Raw genomic sequence first — 23,410 nt, 5'->3', positions numbered from 1 at the left:
GCCTGTCCTGGAACTAGCTCTTGTAGACCAGGCTGGACTCGATCTCCCAGAGATCCGCCTGCCTCTGCCTCCCGAGTGCTGGGATTAAAGGCGTGCGCCACCACCGCCCGGCTAATACAGTACTTGGAAGGCAGAAGAGGGCAAATCAAGACTGGACTGCTGTACAAACTGAGCACCAGGCCAGTAAGGCCTACACAGTGAGAACCTCTCTTGGGGGGGTGGGGGAGAATCAAACAAACAGACACCTGCCCCCGCCCACCAAACCAAAAAAAGGGCTGGAGAGATGACTGAGTGGTTTAGAGCACTGGCTGCTCCTCCAGAGGCCATGGATCTGATTTCCAGCAACCACATGATGATTCGTAACTGTATATGACTCCAGTTTCAGGGAATCCAACACCCTCCTCTGATCTCCATTGGCATTAGGCATACAGGTGGTACATAGACATGTATAAACAAAAGATCCATGCCACTTAAAGAGCCAGCATGGTTCTTTTTTGATGAGAATGAGGGCCATCTTACTGATTTGGATCCAGGTACATTGCCCTCCCTACTCACTTTGATGGTGCAGCGGGGAAGGGGCTGTGAGCAGAGAATGAGATTGGTGGGAGAAGGTAGGCAGACAGCTCTCTGATTTTCCCTGTGGAGTATATTTTTCTAAAGGCTTAGTTTTTATTTTATGCATATGTGTGTGGACCCAAGTGTATGTTTATGCACCACATGCATGCAGATACCCATGGAAGACAGAAGAAGGTGTGGGATTCCCTGGAACTGTTGTTACAGGTGATTGTGAGGCACGGCAAGAGTCCTCTCTAGCCCTCCAGCTGTACAAGGCTTTAGCACAGGGCTTTTTCCTTTTACTTTTCTCTGAAAACAATGATGTCCACAAAGCACCTTCTCCAAGTACCATCACAGTGAGAACTTAGGGTTCACAAGGTAATAAGTGGGGAAAGAGGAGCAATTCCACCCATAACTGACACTAAACTTGCCCTTCAATGCCCAGCTCCAAAGCTTCTCCCCTTCATTCCTCAGAGGCAGCTGCACTGTTATCTAGGCTTATATTGACTATTCCTATTAGCAGACTGCTAATTCCTGTATGGCTGTGATTCTGTCAGATTCTTCCTCATATAATCTGAGGACAAGCAATACGTGCCAATAAATATTTGCTGAATGAAACACTAGAGCTTTAGGATGAAGCATGCCGAGAATTTTTACTGCTTTTCTTTATTTACAAGCCATGCAGTGTAACAGGCTCTCTTTCCACCTCTACAGATCCTTATCTGAAATTCTCTATAACAACTAATTCCTTTGGAGTTAAAATGAAGGTTCTTCCAACCAGTCCCAGATTATGAGTATTTAATTCATGAACTACAGACACTTTTACATAAAGAGTGGGCTGACCACATTTTCACCAGAGTAATAAATAACTTCAGATGCCCCAGTGAGAAACTCAGTCACAGGGATGACCTATTAATTTTCTCTTCTGAATATATTTCCACACAGAGAAATTATTTCCAATCATTATTTTATAGCACCACAGAAGAGAAGAGTTAATCTTCTTTTACATAACAATTCATTGCCATAATGGCCAGGTGATCTTCAGTACCACGTCTATTCTAAACCTACTCTGATGCCTGAAAACATCCTTCTTATTTCCAATGTGACTTAAGTCCAAGAGTTTAAATAACTTAATGACGGTCAAGAGCCAGCTAACAGATCTGACCAACTGAGACATTTCAAGTAAAAATATGTACTGCATTCAAATATATCATGCTTAGATCTTAACTTTTATAAAATTACTAAGTCAATTGATATGAAAATGCAAACCACATGATCAAAACCATTATATATACTAGTTATGTTGTTTAACTTCAATTGAATTAGAGTTGTATGTATGTCTATCAATAAATACTCACTGTAATATTATAAAATTTAGGCCACCATAAGTGGCAGAGCTAATAGTCTGTAATGACAATAAGCAATAGAATAAAATGTATCTGCAATTGTATGTAATTAAGAGATAGCAGTCACAGCTTCTATATCTATATGTCAGAAGGATTAAAGTGGAATTAAAATCTTCTCTGCTTGGGCCTTAAAGTTTGAGGATAAATTGGTAGAATCTGGAGAAAAAAAGGCAGATTCCATTTATTCAACATAAAAAAAAAATTAACGGGCGGTGGTGGCGCACACCTTTAATCCCAGCACTCGGGAGGCAGAGGCAGGCAGATCTCTGTGAGTTCGAGACCAGCCTGGTCTACAAGAGCTAGTTCTAGGACAGGCTCCAAAACCACAGAGAAACCCTGTCTCAAAAAAACCAAAAAAAAAAAAAAAGAATCCTAAAAAAAACATTAAAAAACAATGTTAAAGATGAAAGTTTTCTGTGACAATATACTGCAGGTTTAATTTCTATGTGCAGGAGAGGTGTCATGATGACAATAGCAAGGGGTAGGTTCCCTTGTTGGGAAACCTATTTGGGCTGTAGTGTATTGCGATATAGTACTTGCTTATCATGTATAAGTACCTGTGCTTCTCAGCACTCACTCCCAAAAAGTAATCTTACCTGAGACTGAGACCAAGAGTCAGAATCTACTGTACATGCACATGGTTGTTTAAATAAAGCAAACAATGTATTTACACTCCTCATTTGGAGAAAACCTATCACCTGTGTATTGATTGTAACACAGAGGTTAGGGCATTAGAAGGGGGCTACTGACGTAGTTCTAACAACAAAGGCAAGTGTAAGATAATAAATCAGAGCTGGGTGTGGTAGTACACACCTTTATTCTCAGGCAGAGGCAAGCCCATGAGTTCTAGTTTGCCAAGGCTAGCTAGAGACTAGCCAAGGCTACAAAGTGACACCCTTAAAAAATATCAAAAAAGTTAGGAAATGACATTATAATTAATGACTCCAACCAATTAAATGGGGATATCATCTACAACAATACTTATAAGACTGTAAGATGAAACAGGCTTTATGTTTCATTAGGATAACCTATATTTGTTATAATTTCTTACTTTATTCTGCTTTAAAGCCATATTAAATATGCAATCAACTACAACAACTTCAAAACTAAATTTCTTTTTTTTTTCTAAAAGACCATTCTATGGCCAGCCATAGTAGCACATTTCTGTAATCTCAGCACTTGGGATATGGAGGCAGAAGGATCCCAAGTTCGAGTTCCACCATACAATCACAACAAAAAGCCCATTTCCTCCTCTTTCTGTAATACCTACTGTGGCTTGGCTGTCTAATACACAGAATTGGGAAATAGCAGCACTTGTCTCACAGGACTGTTCTAAAGATTAAGGAATTAATCCGGAACATACAGCAGTATCTAGAGTATATTAAATGCTCAATGAGACACAGTTACTGTTTTCTTAAAAACTGAAGCTTGAATTTAGCAAAGGTTCAATAAAACAAAGAACAAATATTTATGAAAAACATACAATGAATAGTTTAAGCTACACTAAATAAATTTTGTTTTCTTCTCTAATACAGAGAACAGGAAAAAAAAGTCAACGAAAAAGAACAGTAAAGACAAGAGTCTTGCTGGAGTATTTCTGTGCAGGCATTCCTTTGATAGGACAGAAATGTGGCACCTGCTGAAAGAATTAGTCTTACAGAAATATTGGCCCAGTGCAGCACAGACCATTTCATTTAGAAAGAAGAACAATCAAGATCACTGTGTGATGAGTGTGACTGAAGAGGGTACAGTAAACTTACTTACACAAAGATGCTGCAGAGTCTAGAAAAGTAAGCCAACTGGCAGAGGTGCCTTTGTTGATCTCAAAAAAGGAAAAGGAAGGTGCTGCCATACAAATGGAAGGAATGACTGTTTTTAATGCCTTTATGGTGCAGAGGATTGAGCTCAGAACCTTGCATATATGAATATGTGACCATTGAGCTCTAACTCCTCTTTTAACTTTTCATTTTGAGACAAGGTTTCACTAAACTGAGCACACTGGACTTGAATTCACTGTGTGGTCCAGGCAGGCCCTGAACTTGTGCTCTTGTTGCATCAAGCTTTTGAGTAGCTGGGATTACAGGCTTGTGCTACTAAGCCCAGCCAAAAATTTCACATTTATAGGAAAATATTTATTGTAATTAGTACAAAGCATACTTTATATGAAAAACTTAACTGGTACTGTAAAAAATTAAATGTATGTTTTCTAAGTAGTATAGGGAAATATTCATGGTGGGTAGACTCATACACTAATAATTCAGGGTAGTTTTTCAGTATGTATTTTGAAAATTACAACATACTCTTTCAAACATAAATATAGCTTAAGAATTTAAAATCTAGAAGAATTCCATCATTGTAGAATTCCAGCTTCTTAAGTCTGATAAACTTATTCTTTATAACATGCCTTATAATTACTGTTTATGTGTCTAATGCATCAATCAACAGTGTTATCAGAAATTGCCTACATTTTATTGAAATACCATGCCTATCCTTCATGAACTATTTTGTGTCGCTTATTTTGAAAACTGCATGGTTCTCAACTGGCTATGACATCTCACCCAATAGATTCATGCTCAGGTGGGTCACACAGACACATCATAAGACAAATTCTCTTGTTACATAAACACTAAATTTTTCAAACAATATTTGTAAGAGTCTCCAATTTAGGGAGTATCTATTTTATGAGTATTTTGATATAACTCATAGAAAAAACACCAGTAATTTATATGGCCCCGTGGTGCCAATGTCTGTAGGATGATCCTGACAGAAACATAAACAAGTCATCTGCTGGTGAGATGCAGATTACATTTCTCCCAGGAAGGGAGGCCATAAATTATGTCATCTTATTTTCAAAAAGGATCAAAACAAAATCTATTCTGTGTAATTTTGGGCATATAGGAGAATTTAAATAATCGTGATGAGGCTTAATGAATGCTAAAGTACAGAGGTAATATAAAAGTCTGTTCCAAAGCATGTTTGTGAGAAGACAGGCAATCAAGTGGCTACTGCTGGTTGAATTATACCCACTCCAACATGACTCCATATGTTGGTATCTTAACCTCTAATAACTCAGAGTGTGACCTTACTTGGAAATAGATTATTTACACAAGTAATCAGGTTAATATGAGGTTCTAATCCAACATGACTGGTGTCCTTATAAAATGAGAACAGGGAAACAGACACACACATAGAGAGGGAGGCATAGGGAGACTGGAGTTAACACTGCTCTGTGGCTTTCACAGGAAGCCAGTTCCTGCCGATGTCTTGAACATGAGCCTACATATTTTTGCTATTTTACCTACTTAATTTGCAATACTCTGTTATGGAAACCCAATGAAACTAACACTAATGTTTACAGGTAAAGTAGCTTCTAAAAATCTGTATATCATCTAAAAGTAACAAATTACACTGCACCTTGAATAGGGGCAAGATTCTATAAAGATGTTATTTGCTTCAAATCAGAAAACTGATAAATGGGGAACAGATTAGAGAAAAGTATTTTATCAATACAAATTTAAGAAATGGATAACTATAGTCACATAAGGGAATATAACTATTTCTAGGAGAACAATAAAAAATATGTACGGGTAAGACTATGAAGTATATAACTTACAATTAAAGGATTTTATTAAATAATACATATAAGCATAGTCTAGATATGTATATGTGTATATATGAAGGAAAGGAAGAGGAAAGGGAGAAAACATGCTAAGGAGGAGGTTAAACATTAATAGTAGACCCAAGTGAATTACATATTTATTATAGTTTAAATATGAAATCTCCCACAGAATCATGTGTGGAGCCTTGGGCTGGTGGTGCTGCTTTGGGAATAACAGAAATTTTAGGGGATGAGGCCACAATGGAAGAAAGTCATCAGGAGAGCGGTCTGAAGGTATTCTGTCCCTGGCCCCTTCTTGTCCCTGCTTTCTCGGCATTGTGAGAAAAGCAGCTCCACCACAGGCTCTGTCACTGTAATAGTTTGCTTACTTCAGACCCCAGCAGGAAACTTAGCCACCCTGAACTGAAACTGCTGAGCCAATCAGTGCCAAATACAAGGATTAGAGACGATATTCTGTTCCCCAACATGATCAACATGTTATGTGCCTCCCTCAAATTGTTTTACAAACTTGGCACATTTCCAACTGCATGTGATTTAAAAATGAAAGGTGAGAATACGTGCCTTGTAGAGAAGATATTCTCAACACTCATTCAGAGTAACTTAACGGGATAAAATTGCTGCCCCTTTCTGTATGTGTAGAATGTTGTTTCCTAGCACTGCAAGCTTTCTGAGATGTACCTTGAAGAACACCTATTCTAACGATAGTTCTAAGATATGGTGAAAGGAGTCAGACCACTAAAAATGAAACCATGCTGCAAAAGCAAAGCATGTGGCAATCCTTTGTTATTTTGAAAAGGTCACTCTCTGGTTACCACACTCAAGGAAATTTGCCAGCATATACAAAATTCTTCACTGGAAAAAAATGTGTTGGATATACAGCAGTTACAGGCAAATCAAACGGACACAAATAGCACAGCAAGCAGTCATTTATTAGGTAGCCCTGCCCAGAGCTGCGTGAAGCATGGAGAACAGAACCAAACCGCAGTAGGCACTGCTTCCCAGGCAGACTGAGGCAGGTGACAGGCGAGATACCAGGAGTAGCTACAGCAGGAGGGATTAGATGCTTCTTCCTGGCCCCACAGAGCATCACTGGAAGCAAGGTGGGAGCGAGCCTGCTCTATGAATTCTACTTCCAACCTCACTTTGTGAGCCAGTGAGTCTCACTCCCCATCTCCAACCATGATCATCAGTCCCTAGCAGAAATGATGACTTCCAGCTGGACCTGGCAGCACACTCGTGATAATCCACACAATTAAACAGCGTAAGGGGATACATTCTAGACTGCTCTCCCCCTCCACACTTCCTCTTCTTTTGTACTTCTAACCTCCAGAGACTTCACATTCTCTTCACAAAGCCCATGTTATCACAATGTTGTTTTACTTCTTTTTCCTGATGTCAGTATATAAAGGTACTTCAAGAATTTAGCGAAAGAATTAGCTAAATAAAAACAGTGCCAAAATGAATTACTGACAGAAGGAATAGGGTCAACCCAAATACCAGGAAGTATAGAAAGCAAACACTTGACAATGAGTCATCAATAACCTGGAATCAGGGGTCTCTACCACACAAATATCACAAAAACTCCTGATTTAAGCATCAGGCATTACTCTGTCCCGGACACAGAGGCTACAGGTTAGACAGGTGTGGTCATGCTGATTTGTGATTCCAGCTACTCAGGAGCCAGAGACAGAAGGCTGATTTAAATCTGGGAGTCTGAGACTAGCCTGGAAACACAGCAAGACCCCATCACAAAAGACTGAAAAAAAAACTTTAAATAAGAAATTGGTAAAAAAAGTAATTATCTATTTAATAGCAAGGGAGATAATTAAGAAACAGAAAGACTAAAGAAAGTGACAGACACGAATCTTACCATAATAACAGCAGCATTAAATGTGAACAAAGTAAACATTTCAATCAAAAGGTTCTTCTGAATAAATAAGTAGACCTAACAATTTGCTATCTATCTATCTATCTATCTATCTATCTATCTATCTATCTATCTATCTATCTATCTATCTATCTATCTACCACATTTTAGAATTAAAGCCTAAATAGGGGCAAGTCAAAAATGGGAAATGCCACAGCAGTCCTTAAATAACTAGAGATGCCCTACTAACATCAGCCTATAACACGGGAATGCCTAGGGACTAGACTTGGTGAGCGCACATTTAATGCCAGCACTCAGGAGGCAAGGACAGGCAGATCTTATGAGTTCAAGGCTAGCCTGGTCTGCATAGTGAGTTCCATAGTGAGACCTGATTCAAAACAAACAAACAAACAAACACACAGTCATGCAATCAGGTAACAGAATAATTTGGATTTACCAATAAGACATAATGCAACCAATGCTCAGACTAAAGGAGCAATCCTATCTCTACAAATCCTCTAGACTGCATCTGAGCTCCTGTTTCCTCTCCCTTATATTCCTCTTCCAGCCTAGCCATATTATTCCTGTCTTTGCCTCCTAGTGCTGGGTTTAAACGTGTAAACCGTGACCACCTAGCTCTGTTTCTCTTTTAGGCTGGATGAATCTTGTGTAGCACAGGGGTGGTCTTGAACTCATAGGGATCTGTCTGCCTCTTCCTCCTGAGTACTGGGATTAAAGGTGTGTGCCACCACTGCCTGGCCTCTATGGCTAACTGTTGGCTATCTCTGCACTCTGATCTTCAGGTAAGCTTTATTTGTTAGATTACAAACACAGTATCCCTACAGGCCTGTCTTATACACCTGCTACTTGGAAGCCTGGAAACACTAAACAGGCTAAACTATCAAAGAGGAAGTAACCTCTAAAGAGACTGGGATACTTTTGGCTTACTGGGGCAACAGTGCTGATCCACAGACAGGTATGCAAACAAATGATAAATACATTGGTCATTGTGCTTAGAGTGCAAATACAGTCTATATCCAGAAGCTAAACAAAACGATCCATGCTGAAACTGATGAAAAATATTTTTGTCAGTGCTCTGGGTATTCATGCTTTTTTTGTCTTTTATTCAACTTAGACTTGACAAGATGGGAGGCAATAATGTATGTCCACCACTGATAAGCACTGAGCATCCTAAATCATACATTTTATATTATTTGAAAGTATAAAAGTCTGTTTTGCATTTATTTCTAAGCAGCATTTGGAATAATTATTCTTCCCAAACATAGGTAAAACAGATCAATCTCAGGGATGTGATTGAAACTGTTTTGATTTTACTGGATTCCATATGCTCAGAACAAAGAGACTATAACTTATCTAAAAGATTAAATTTGGGTGGCTTTTTCTTCAAAAATAAGGAAAACATTGTCTTTTGTACATAGGGCATCACTTAACCAGTCAGTCTACCCATCCCACATTTAGAGCTTCATTACCTACACAGAGCACTGAGGGAAAATGCTAGCTAAGACAGCAGTTACAGTCAGGTGATACAAGCAGAACTATAACAGTACTGATCCACCAACAAAATTGCATGATACTAAAAATATCCAGTCCCCTTGAGTTACTATCTGAGCAACCAGATATTTTAAAAAAGAAATGTTTGATATCTTAAATTGTCAGTTAATTAATTCTGTGATCCTCAGCTACCAACCGAGTGACGTAGAATCTTTTATTATCCACTGCCCTATAGATCATCTGTTCTTAGTGCCAGCTTGTTCCACAGAGAGACAGCTGCAACACTATATCCCTGTTCAACCTGAGGACCATCTGACTTTAATTGTAATACACAGCTTGATGTGGCTCTGGCTATGAGAAGCCAAAGTATCATCTGTAATAATCTGGAAAAGCAAAAACCTGCCAACAGAGGGCTGGAAACAGGGACTTGTGCTGTCTGGCTGCCTGACGGGCTGCAGGAAATATGATTAATGAGTAAGGTATAATGATATCAGGAACCCGATTAGCACCACAAAAAGGTCACAGATCAAAGTAGTATGCATTTCATGAGCTAAAATCATTGCATAAGAATCTGTGGACTTGAAGAGGTAAACCCAAAGAGGATGGACTCAAACCTTATGTGATAACATGCTAACAGCTACGTAAAACACCGATAGCAAATTAGTCACCGATAGAAAGTTGGAAGAAACTGCTAAGTGCACCAACATGCCCCGCACCACAGAGAAAAAGCACACAACATGCCCTGCACTGCAGAGAAAAGTGCACCAACATGCACCGCACTGCAGAGAAAAGTGCACAACATGCACCGCACTGCAGAGAGCTTTGTTCACCACACGCGCACACAGCTTATTTTAGAATGAGCAAATTATTAAATTCTTTCATAAAGACACATGAATAAAATCAAATAATTTCTGCAACTATGAATTATATTAAGAGACAGATATTCATCTCTATACTGTGTTTGCATTTGATTCACAGTGAAGTTTTATTTGGCTTTGTTTGAGACTATAACCTAATTTGGACCATTAAGTGTAAAGATTTGTATCAAAGTCATGAGACAGTTCACCAAAAATCATCTGAGTACCAACAAAGAACATGAGAGAAATGGTAAACATTGTTAGTCATAAAGTTACAACAGGTACCTACTAGAATATCTGAAGTGCCTAATAGTGACAATAACAAGCCTTGTGAAGGACATAGAAAACCCCAAATTTCAAACATTGTTAGGACTACTACTAACTATGCTCTAAACATAGCATTCAAACTCCAGAGAATAACCAACATATATTGCATACAAAAATGAAATTTTATACTAAAACAAAGCAGGATTCAGGAATACTAACTTGTCTAGGATCCCATGATTGACAGTGTAGCGTGAGTGACTCACGACTGGAAAGTTTGGCTTATCTCTGAGTCTATCTTTCCAATGCCCTGCAGTATGTTTATTATGTGTAAAATATGACATGCTAGTAAGAATGGGACTAGAATTAGGATTGGAAGATAAAAATAAAATACAATTATCAGTAAGAAAAATAAGGAATGTTAACCAGAAAATCCAAATATAGTAATTTTTGCTTAATCACAAAAACTACTAGTTAATTAAAATTATACTTTAAAAACTTTTTAGCTTTACTTATTTTATTGAAATGATTGATTTGCCTGCATGTATATATATGCACCACATGTGTTCCTGGTGCCCAGGAAGTCAGAAGAAAGCATTGGACACCTATATCTGGAGTTGCAGATGCTGTGAACCATCACATGTGTGTTGGGAATCAAACACCATTGAATATTCTGCAATAAAAGTTCTTGAGTGCTAAGCTATCTCTATAACCCAAAATCGCATTTTTAACATGGAGAATGTCAAAGACAACACTTTTAGATACTGAGAATGCTCCTTCATTGCAAATTTTTATAAGACTTTAAAGGCAAAAAAAGTATGTACCTACTTTGTCACAAGACATGCAACAGCGAGACTGCAGAACCTGATACTAACATGCTGCTTTTAAGTTCAGTAAATACTGTTTTTAAGTTTTCATACTCAAAATATATAGTGCAAAATTTTTCTTTCAAATTATGCATATATAAAATGCAACTTAAAGATGTTATTTAGTACTAAAATGTACTAGACCAAAACACAAAACGATCCTTCCGCATTAAGAAATGCTCACGCTTAAAAACAAAAAATGACTCTAAGGTCTCTAACATCATTTGTTTATAATTTTAAATTATCAGGAACATATATAAAGCAGCTTAAATAATGAATGAAACAAACCATTATACTTAGAATCCAATATAATTTTTGAGGTATAACGCAGCTAGTGTAGCACTGTCTTATTTTTAGCAGTTCCTATCAGCTGCAATGTTTACAGGAAGGCAAGGGTTAATATTTTATATCAACACATGACAGAGAAGATGACAACAATCTTACCAATCTGTTTATGCGAACAAACTCTTCTGAGGTTTTGGCCCAAGGAGGAAGTTCAACATCAGACACCACTGTTCCGTCATCCATCACTCCAAGGTTATAATTATTGAAGTTGACAAACATCTCAGGGAGATAATAAAATTCAGGAATCAATTCCTATATAAAATGAAAGAAATGTTACTTCATAAAATATAGGATATGGACTAGATACATGCAACATAGTGTAATTATTTCCTATTACCCAAAACAACAACAACAACTACATAATTGTCTTTCTCTTTGTTCAGTCTCCCACTTTCTGTTAAAAGAGAAGATCATGACCAGGAAAACGTACACAGCATCTCAATGAACATACCAAACAGGCTTTCCTTCAGGACACATTTCAAAACCTAGAAACTCTTAAATTCAGGTAAGCAAGTAATAATTGAGAACCAACAAGATATAAATGGAGATTGCATGCTATAAAACTAACAGCTCAAGACATTTTTTTTAAAAGATGAAATATATAGAATTCACAGCAGAAAGCAATCTTTATACAATAAGGGTTAAAATATTATTTTATTTCTTTGGTCTTTTTATTAACCATGTGAACAATTACTTGCACAGATAAATAGGAATTTTTACACCAAAACATAAAAGATTTTTAAGATACTAACTCTAATAAAAGATAAAAAATTTCATTAGTCTAGAAAACAACATCCATAAGAAACTGATTAAATTAAAAATAATGGCTGTAAAATGAATATTTAAAAAGGAGAAAAATGCAGGCGGTAGGGCTTTGTGGCCAGGAAGCCCACATGTAACTTTTTCAGACAACCTGTAGAGCAGACTTAAAATCCAGTCTTGACATGGGTCAGTGCTTCCGTGGTCTTTCAGAAACCCCCTCGGGGCCAGCCATCACAGGTCTGGATGTCCAAACAGCAGTAAAATAGAGAGGTCATCAGATTTTGGACAAGGTCAGTATGAACTTGCCAGAGCAGAGAAAAAGATGCAGCAAGAATGAACCTACTCTCACTTTCACAGTCCACACAGAATCCTGTTTGGCTCTGAATCTTTTGTTTACAATCATGATAATTAACTAGGCAGAGTACAATGAGCTTCTCCTTCAAATGACCCACAACTCTATGATCATTAGACTTGAAAGACTTTTAAAGTGAACATTATTTACTTAATTCTTAAAAGAATCTTGTTCAAAAAGTTTACCCTTAAATTAGATAGCTCTCACACAAAATTTTAAGATCATCTTTGGAAGCCATGCCTGTAACTCTAATCTCTAATCGGCGAAAGAAATAAAGACAAGGCGCATTATTTCATGTAGGAAAGAGTAGTAATATATTTGTATAAAGCTAACAATTATTGCATGGTTTGAATAAAAAGCTTAAATTTCTAATAAACTCTACCATATTTCATCTTCATAGCAGCTTTATAAGGTGAGCGAGTGGCTCCATCTTGGACATGAATGAATGAAAGCAAGGCAGGCACGGTGGCATGTGCCCGTTAACCCCAGCACTCAAAAATCTGGCAGAATAAAGACAGGTCACCAGGAGGTTAAGGCTACCTGGATTACATAGTAAGATGGAGGCCAATATAGGCTATATAGTAAAACTTGGTCTTTAAAAAGCAATACTCTGAGTAAATGTTCCCAGTGCATAAGCCTGAGGACCCACGGTGACAAGAGAGAACTAAGTCCCCAAAGCTAGCTTCTCACCTCCACATGGGCACCACGGAACATACTCCTCTCTACTCACATAACACACACAACCATACCCGACACACACCAGACTGACTGACCGAGGGAAACACAAGTTAAAGAAGAGGTAGTATGTGATTTGCCCAAAGATTAATAAAACATGTTTCTTAAAACCTATGGTCAGCTTTATTCAGCCTGGAGGGAAGAAGAAAGGAGGACACTGTGGGACAGGAACAGAACATGGGGTAAGAGACAAAGATGTCTGTATCCAAAAGACTGGACATGTTATTCTAAGAACACAACTTAAAAGCCGAATGGATGGAAGGCAGAAAAGCCAGTTTTCTAGGCACTCCCTAAACTTGGATTCTCATTCAAGCTTCAAGAAAAGAAAGGTCTTGTCCTACCACTCTACTGGGTTTGGTAGTATTTTCTGTCCACATAAAACACAGATCACAATGAGGGCTATATGAAAAGTCTAAAAAATATTCATTTAGTAAGGCAAAACTGGCTGTACAAACAACCAGCATTCAGAATTGAAAGGAGAAAATGAAGCCTAAAAGTTAGGGTGGTCACAGAGGGCTGTGATAAACGAATATAGCGCAGCAGGTTCCTAGCGCAGAGTTCTGCAGTCTGTTTATAATTATGTCTGTCTTTCTAAAATGAAGACACTGAGAAGAGGTGGAGCCTAAGTCATCGGTTCTTGCCGACATACTCCAGTCCATATGTGGTGTACCATACACTGGGCATTGAGCACAATCAGGGAAATTGTATTGGCGGTGAGGGGTTCCTCAGCAGACACAATGCTTGCTGTGCAAACATGAGGACAGGAGCTTAGAGCTGCAGGCCCCATGTAAAGCCTGATGCCACAGGACATGTCTATAACCCTAGTGCTCCTACCTACACAGAGAGGTGGAGGTGGGGACAAGACAATCTCTGGGAGTTTCTGGGCCAGGTGGCCTGAAACAGTCAGAACAAACCAGACAAGGCCCTATTCAGAACCATGTGGAAAGGAGGCTCTCCTCTAGTTCTTACGTGTGTGCAGGCTGAGATAGAGGCTGTGCTCTGGTCCTTACGTGTGTGCTGTGACACTTATGCACCTGTACTCATACATATGAGCATGCACACTCTACACACATACACACTCTACACAAAAATAAAGACAAGCGGCATTTAAGATGAAAAAAAAAGGCAAAGGGAAAAACAAGGGCATTCCTGCTAAGGAGGGTATCTTAAGAAGAGGTACCAAGACTGGCATGTATATGTCGTTTATTTTTAATGATCAATTAGGAAAAATTCAATTGGTCTAGAAACAGAGTTGAAAATAAAGTAGAAACAATATGTACAGTGTAAGAAACCTAAATGCCTAGGTCTAAAGTCTTAACTATCTTTTTTCATGAAAACAGAGAAAAGACTGTTCTATCAGGGACGTTCAAAAACAATGTAAGTTTATATAGAACAAATCTTTCCAAGAAATTAACATTGGAGAGATATTATGAAGATTCTACATAGAGCGTAAAGGACATAATCAAAAAAGCACAATTAAATTACTAAGAGGGGAACACATAGGGTTAAAACATACTGTAATCTCAAGGAGAACACCGTAAGGTGATGGCAGCTGAATCCCTCTCTTACTATGAAGCAAACATGAACTTAATGAAGACACCAGTGTAAGTGAAAGAAGCACATACTATGAAGGATGACGGCAACACGCAGGCATCTCAGCACAGTTCCCTTTGGAAAGCAGTATTTCCCTAGGAATCATGCTGTGATAGAATACAAATATTACTATTTAAAATTATCTTCTTTGACAGATGAAACTTAGTAACAGGGTCAAAGATTATGTCTTTCTGGTATTTTAAATGCACACTTACAAAGTGAAGTATGTTTTATATTCATCTGAATAGAACACTGGGCTCTGGATAAAAACCACATGTTTGGCCATTCTCTAAAACATTGGGGGAAATGACAAGTAAACAACACTGACGGGGACAGATACATCTACAACCCACATTTTCCTTCAGCCTGCTGACGATAATTTTAATTTCTATCAGTTAATTAGGCAGATATGTTTTAGAGGCAGATGACATGGTCAAACTTTAGTGTACCATCTTCTGAAACAAGAAGGTTCAAACAGAGGTTATAGCACAATTCAGGGTAAGCTCATAGCTTTGATCACAAATCCCAAGGCTTTCATGGCATAATGACAAGGATTGGTTGTGACCACACATATGCTTTAGTTTTCTTCAGGAAGGTACAATCCCACTGATAGGAACGGCCTGTGCAGCCCGGCTGTGTGACTCTCCTTTCATTAGTCACCAATTCTCTCCACTGAACTAAAACCATTGCTCCCTCCATCAGGACAAACACATCAAATGCAATGCGATAATCTAAAGAAATGAGACCAAAAAAAAAAAAAGAAAAGAAAGAGAGAGAGAAGAAAGAAAGAAAGAAAGGAAGGAAGGAAGGAAGGAAGGAAGGAAGGAAGGAAGGAAGGAAGAAAGAAAAGAAAAAAGAGCAAAGATGCTGCTTTAGGATACAAGCTAACATTGACTCATTCAAGTATAAAAACCTTGGCAATTCAAACATTCAAATGTAGTGCTATAGTTAGGGAACGGGACACTGAAGGTGTACAGATAGGGAAGCAAAATTTTAGCTGTTTACCACTGGGAAAAGAAATATACTTTATGGTATAAAAATCTGAAGCTTTTTTTTTTTTACAAAAAAAATGATGAAAATAGGACATAAAAAATAAAAACTTGCAAGCTTGTTTTGTTAGCCCACAAACACTCGACTAAAGTGTATTATATTAAATTTATAACTCAAATTAAATGAAAGTTTTCAAATTGACGATTGAACTTAATTTTTTTAGAAGAAACATTATCTTTATATATTACATACATTGTTTTCTTCAGCAAAATAAAAACAGTATTTTTAAAAGTTGAAATAGAAAAATAATCTCTAGAACTTCTAGATGGATCTAATAAGAACCATTAAAGATTATGATTGCAAATGCATTTAAAAAATCATGAGTTACAAGCAAATAGGCAATAGATAATCTATTTCACTCTGATTTAGAGGAAAGAAAAATTGGGTTTGAGTCTTGTCTATTTAATTTACTGTCACATGGTCTTAAATAATCTCTTGACCTTATTCACCTCACTTGTCATTTCTAAAACTCGGGATTTGTATGAAGTTCCTATAACACTAAATTCTATGTATAAATATTATCATTAATATGATCCTTGATTTCAGACACACCAAATTTTTAAATATGAAAGGGCATTTGTTGAACTATGCCCACTTATAAAAGCCTTCAAGGTAATTCAAAGAAGACCTAACAAAATTCACTTCTAAAGAAAGTATTCTCACAAAAATATCTGAGAATTAATATATCTTACTAAATCGCCATCACAATAAGAAATTTATTATTTTTTATTAGCAATGACTTAACCTGTCATGTAGGGCTTAAGATAAATAACCCCAATAGCTTATAGTTCACTCTTGCTTTCAACACATTTTTCACTTACATATTGGACTATATATTTCCATTAGGTCTTCTGCTGTTCTGGATTGCTATCTTCAGGGAAATTGTAGTTTAGGAAGAGATAATGGGCAGTAATAATATAAATGTACAGTAAATTACAACTGCTATTAAAGAAAACACAGAGGCTGGGGAGAACCTCACTGGCATGCGCACCTGAGTTTGCTTCCCAGAGCCCACTGACATAGTAGCTGGTAAGACAAAGGCCTCATGCTTTACAGATCTCACAAGACAAAATAAAACTGCTCCAAACTATTTACAACCATCTCATTTCGGAGCTATAAAGATAGAGAAGGCTAAAAACTTTTCAGACAGGGTTAAAATTAATTCATGTCACATTATTGTGCTCATTTATTTAAAAATATTTTTAGTAATCTGAGATTCAATTGCATTATATTTACTGTGTGGAATATAATTTATTATTCTGCTTAATTTCATAATATAAATTTTAATTTAAAAACTAACAATATATAAGTATTTTTTTAAAAAATTTGTTATTTTGTTTTCAAGACAGGGTTTCTCTGTAGCTTTGGAGCCTATCCTGAAACTCATTCTGTAGACCAGGCTGGCCTTGAACTCACAGAAATCCACCTGTCTCTAACTCCCAAGGGCATGATTAAATTAAAGGCATGAGTCACCACTGCCTGGCTTTTAAAAAGTTTTAAAATAGACTAAGAATATGATGTAGACTGATGAGACACCCACATGGATTTATGTAAGACCATAACAATAAAAATGAAATCAGAACCAATTATAGAACCTGTTATGAATTTGTTGTTTCTTATTCATTCAGACGTGCGTTTATGCACGTATGTGGTGGCATGTGGGCATGCACACCTGTGTGCCATGTGTGCATGTGTGGAAGTCTGAGGACAACTTGAGGAGTTGGTTCTCTGCTTCTATCACATCAATTACAAAGCCTAAACTCTGGTCACCAGGGTGGGTGGCAAGCACACTGAACGACCCCAAATTCATTAATTTAATAAATATCTGAATGCCTGATACGTTCCAGGCTCTAAGCTCTAGGGATAGGCCAAAGACGGAAACAGCTCCAAATTCACCCTTTCATGGAGCTAGTGTCCCAGTGTGGTGAACCATAATAAACATGCCAGTGGTGTAAGACATGGATGTCAGCTGGCGAGTGGCATGAAGAAAAATGAGATCAGGAAGTGAGTAAAAGTAAAAGGAGTGAGGAATGCAAGTTAAACAAGGGAAAACTTCACCAAATAGATGGCATTTGAGCAAAGCCCTGGAAGGACCCAAGCCACCAGCATGAGGAGCACCCAGAGCCCTTTAAGAGCAACACAACACTGCATGACTGAAAAGAGAGTGAACAGAGGAGAAACAAAAACAAGAGGTCAAGAGACAAGAGGATGGGCAGACAGGGTATAGGGCCTTACACTGGAAACCCATCTGGCTAGCATGGAACCACATTTTGAGAGTAGGTTTAAAGGAATGAAGGGCAGGATTTAGTTGTCAAGATATTAAATTCATAATCTATTTTATGTATTGAAAAGGAATTATCGAGGAGGGAGTCAGATAGAAGAAATGTGACAGGTTAGAGACATAAATTTGGGAGGTCTATTAATCCCTATAGAATCTTTAAGATACAACTCAAAACTACTTAGTGTAGTTAGTCATTGAAGGGCATTCCTCCAGCCAGTTGTTTGCCTTATTATAATCTAATTTATATTAAAATAGTTTTATGTAAACCTACTCTTCTAATCTAGTGAGTTGCATATTACCTAGGGTAAACGGTCAACGAAAGCTAACATAACTGAACATGCTTTAGTGGATTTTAATTTAATTCTTAGCACAAGTTTTCAGATTAAGATGGGGAATTAAATACTGAACCAAGTTCCTTTTTATTCTGTGTTCTCTGTGTTACTCTGCTGCTCGGGCAGCAGCCTGCCTCTGCTGCCAAAGCTAAGTCACCACCTTTCCCCAGGTGCCTTTCCCAGTCAGCTGCGGAACACGTGCACCTCATAAAAGATCCCACCAGGCACAGTTCGCTCTCTCTGCCTCTTCTTTTATTTCTTGCTTCTCGTCTCCTGTCTGTCTGCCTCTCTCAAGTCCCCACTCCAACACGGCCATTCATTCTTTGACTCTCCCTCTCCCCCGATAAGCCTCTTGCACTAGCTCTGCTGTGTGTGGTGTGTTTGCTTAGTGGCATACTCTGGCAGGGCCTGCTGAAAGGCACCCGCATCGTCTTTCTTTTTTATTTATCCTTTTGCTCTATTTGCCCAACTCTAATTTAGCGCTTCTTTTTCTCTCTTCCATGTCACAGTAACACTCAATCCCTCTTCGTCGGTGTTTATTCACACTGCTGAGTTTGACTTTTTTCTCATAACTACTTTATAAACCTATATACTGCATCTACTCTTGCCTATAGTATAATAACAAATCTGAAGACTAATCACACTATCTTTTAAAACCACAAAATCTGTCCTATCTCCTAAGTAAAGAAAGCATAGGGCTCCCCATGCCTCTCTTCTACATCAGGTGGTGCTCATCAATGAACTCAAAGATCATCACCTACACTCATTTGCTGCAGTCTATTTTGTTACTAGAGATACTTCTCTAAAACAAGAGCTCACTGAAGGCAAGAGTGGTGTTTTGCTTGGCATTTCATTGCAATCCGAACCTTAGATGAAACTCAACCTAAAAATAACCTTTAAAAAGTAAATGCTGTATCGGGATTCTTCCAAATTTCTTACTCCAATTTATTTTAGCACAGGTTTTAGTTTAATAACACATAATTATATTAAATTCCAGTTTCTGAGAAAATGTGCTCTTCTACTACCCCTGCGAGGTAATGACCCAAGGAGGATAACTGTGACTCCTTTTCTAATTCTGTCGGTCATTTCTATGGGACAGATGTCAGAATGTAAATAGGAGCAAGAGAGGGTACTGAAACTCCAGGCTGGGCCTACTGACAGGAAGAACTGCTTCAGAGAAGGGAAATCAATCTCAGTAAGTTTAGTGAGCGCTTAGGGAACTGCCTAGTGCTTAAATATGATTGTCTACAATATTTTATGAGTCTGCTAATTGTTCCACAAAATTTGGTCATAGTAATTCACGATAAAAGCTGAAGACAGGCCCAGGCATGGTGGATCAGCCTGTAATGACAGTGCTCTAGTGGTGGAGAAGGGAGGACCATTCACTACAAAGCCAAAAGCTGAAGACAGTTCCTAAATTTATCTGTATATAAATTATAAATATATAAAATATGTATATATGTAAGACTAGAAACACAGAATTATGATTATTTTGCGGTACCAAGGGAATTCAAGACCTAAAAAGTGTTAAGCAAGAATTTCAGCACTATCTAACACCCCCACCTCCACCCCTACACCTCTGCTGGGCATTTACATTACAATGGAGATTCCTCAACCCAAGTTAACACTTCCTATTCCAGGCCTCAATACCACACAGTGCAGCTACTGTGTGCCAGGTCTCAGGTAGATAAAATACACACCGGAACACTGTCATACAAAGATGGTGAAGACATGCTGCTCTCCAATCGGCAGAAAACTTTCTTTTTGTGTGATCATAAACCAATGTTTTAAATCCGTGCTGCTCAGAACAGGGGCTAAATGCAGTGGTCCTTGAACATTTAAAATGTGGCTAGTGTGAAGAGACATGGACTGAAAATGTGAAATGCATAAAACAATTTGAAGACAGGATAAAAAAGAAAGAGCTAATTCATAATTTTGTAATGATTACAGGTTAAAATATTTTCACTTTTAGGCTAAGATATATTATTGAAAACAATTGCATGTTCTTTTGACTTTGAAATTAGACTATAATTCAATGAATATTAATGTATGTGGCTTACACTATATTTCTATCGGAAACTGCTATCAGAAGCCAACTTAGAGAACTGCCCTGCACTGTTTACTCACGTACAATAAACGGTCTCTGAGAGGTTAGGCATGGAAGGGACTCACAAAGGATGCACGATTTCCAAACTTTAAAAATGGCAAATTATGATTTTAAAAAAAGCCAGCTTTATTCAAACCACATAAGAATGTTCTGTTTGCAGAAATACAACACAATTTTACCATTATTTCATATTAGCAACCATTTTTAAAGTAAAATTATTCTCTAAGTATTAGCAGAATGCAAGCTAATATATTAAAATTCCCTCCAGCAGGAAAGAAGCAAGAACTAGAACTATCTTCTATTTTTCCTTTTGAAAAATAACTGGTTCCCATTTTAGGGAACTTACGTTGTACTAACCAGGCAAAGTACCCTTGGCCACCCACTCAACGTGATTCCTTCCACACCACCTTCGTGTTCTACTGCCCTATTGGTTCTATGAATGTTTTCTTTAGTATTTCTAGAACACTCCCCAATACAAAACACTACTACTACTAATGGTCTAAAATCCAATGTTGTAATCCACGAGCACATTATTATGGTAATTTTCATGTGCTCTTAGACATTTATTTTGTACTTATTATAATGATCTTAAATGTGTTTTCTAAAACATAATACTTTAAGAAAAAAAAGAGCCATGATTAAATCCCTCATCACTGTTAAAAGGGTTCATTTTCAGACTGAAGCTCTCTAAATGGCCTATATAACCGTAAATTAATGCTTGTCTAATACGTGTAAATGATTAAATTGTACTGTACGAATTAATTGTTATCAATATAGAAAATGGAGTAATTTATCAATGATATACCACATTATGGATATTTGGGAGGAGGCAAGGTACAGAAGGAAAATATGTATATTGGCAAGACTACTAAATAGGTTTCACCAAAGTTAGGCCTTAAAAAACTTCATAAAGTGACATTTGAGAAGGTAGAGATAAAAAACATAAGAGATATTAAAAATTATATAAAAATGAATGTAGAAATAATTCTAAGAAGGTTCCTTGGCATTTCAGGTTTTGCATCCCTTAGCTTCTGAGATATTTTCCATTTAGTTCCTTGTGCTATTCCACTGTAGTACCAGCTATCTGGGAGGCTAGAGCAAAAGGGTCACTAGAACCTAGCATTTCGGGCTAGCCTGGGCAACAGAGTGAGACCCCCCCAGGGCAAAAAGGAAAAAAAAAACTATAAAACTTTCTTCACCATTTCTTCATATAGTTGCCCTAAATAAGACAGTGGGAAAACCAGAAGTTACTGTAGTAGCAATTGCCATGTGCAGAACTGCAAATCTAGTATGTTGCTAGTGACAGGTACTGTGTTTATGAAGTCTTCTAGGGCACCCATTACTATTCCAAGTTATTTATGAAGAAAAAAAATAGAAATAGGGAAGGAGAAAGAAGAAAATGAATATTTTTGTTTGTTTGTTTTAGTTGTTTTGCTGGGTTTTTCTTTCCTGATTTATTTTTTAAAGCATTGGCTATTTGAAGGAAAGTAAAAATTTAATCAGATACGTGCTAATTAAAAAATTTGAGCCCCTAGCCACCCACACACGTGTGCATATTAGGGCAGAATTAAATGGACTCAGTAGCTATATTTTACAACAACAACAAAAAAAAAGGCACAAATAGAAAATGGCCTTTTGTGTCAGCCAAGAACACTTTCTACCTGGAATCCCCAGAGAACACACCTGGCCTGACCTGCACTCAGATAGGCCTTCTCCACTGCCCTTCCTGTTTGCCACTCAGCCATTCCATTCTCCTAGCTAGTCCTAACACACAGCTTACAGAAGCCTCTCCTCCCCTCTATACCTCAGCCCAATTACAAACTCCTCACAGTGCCCCTCACCCCAACTCAGCTCTATGCCAGAGACTCCAAGTCCTGGTTCAGACCCAGGGTCCCCTAGCGCTTTCATCCCTGGCTCTCCAGTTACCTGCTTTACTTCAATCTACTTGCAAATTCTCCTCTCCCCACCTGTAGATGTGAAGGAGATATTAGCCCTGCCATGAAGCCCTTCACAGGCTCGTCTAGAACACCCACCAAACTGCAGAGAAACCCCTACCTGGCATCTACAACCATCACAGTTTCCTGACATTCAGAAATCACAAGAAAAGACACGGAATGGAACCCCCACCCAATGAAGACAAGATCCAGACACCAACAACAAAACTTACCTCAATCATCCCGTTCCGCGCATCGCGCCCCCGTGTCTGCGCTCTGTGCGCTGGCACCCAGGTCGCGAGCTTCGGGCAAGGTGGGGCGGGGGGGTTAGTTTAAAATACGCAGATACACACAGACAGAGTGACAGCGACACGGGTCATCCTTGAATCCCCCAAGAATGTTCCTTTTATTGTGTTCAGGCGCAGATTATATAGAGATAGCCACGCCCCAGCCAAACCCACCAGAAACCACTCTCCTGCCATCAAGAACTCCTGAAGGTCTCCTGCTCAGAGCAGCTGTAGCCACTCAGATCAGGGGAAAACAAGAAATTCAGGATCTGGGGTCTCACTGCTCCCAACAATCCCGGGCATCTCCCACCCAATAAAGACAAGACCAGATACCAACAGCAAAACTTACCTCAATCATCCCAACCCCAGAAGCCTGGACACCAGCACAAAAATAATCAATAATGGCCAGATACTATGTCTCTACCAGAAACCAGTAACCTACTGTGCTAGACTGAGAGAAATGTAATGTAACTGAAAGACAAGACAAGGATTCCCATCTTCCTGCTCCCTCCACCTTCCCTGCAACCCCGTTCACTAGATTTTTAAATGAAACCATCCCCATCTCTTAAAACTTCTTAATAGTTAAATATGAAAAAAAGCCCAAGTTGGGAATAGAAACAGAAATCAACAACAGTTATTAACCCTCTTAACCATTTCTAGTATATGTCTACCCATCAATGCAAACT

At 38.1% G+C, this 23,410-nt stretch overlaps 1 protein-coding gene across 2 annotated transcripts in view; it reads right to left on the bottom strand.

Moving 5' to 3' along the window:
- Positions 1-23,410, bottom strand: part of Lrba (LPS responsive beige-like anchor protein) — a 488,275-nt gene that overhangs the window by 97,642 nt on the left and 367,223 nt on the right. For both annotated transcript variants that reach the window (XM_026787115.1, XM_026787152.1), the window contains one exon: positions 11,391-11,543. In XM_026787115.1, coding sequence (XP_026642916.1) covers positions 11,391-11,543 — 153 coding nt within the window. The remainder of the gene's footprint in view (positions 1-11,390; positions 11,544-23,410) is intronic.

The sequence above is a fragment of the Microtus ochrogaster genome, chromosome 1, assembly GCF_000317375.1.
Source record: "Microtus ochrogaster isolate Prairie Vole_2 chromosome 1, MicOch1.0, whole genome shotgun sequence".
NCBI lineage: Eukaryota > Metazoa > Chordata > Mammalia > Rodentia > Cricetidae > Microtus > Microtus ochrogaster.
The sequence above is the reverse complement of the archived record's forward strand: the minus strand, read 5'-3'. Positions and strand labels throughout refer to the sequence as shown.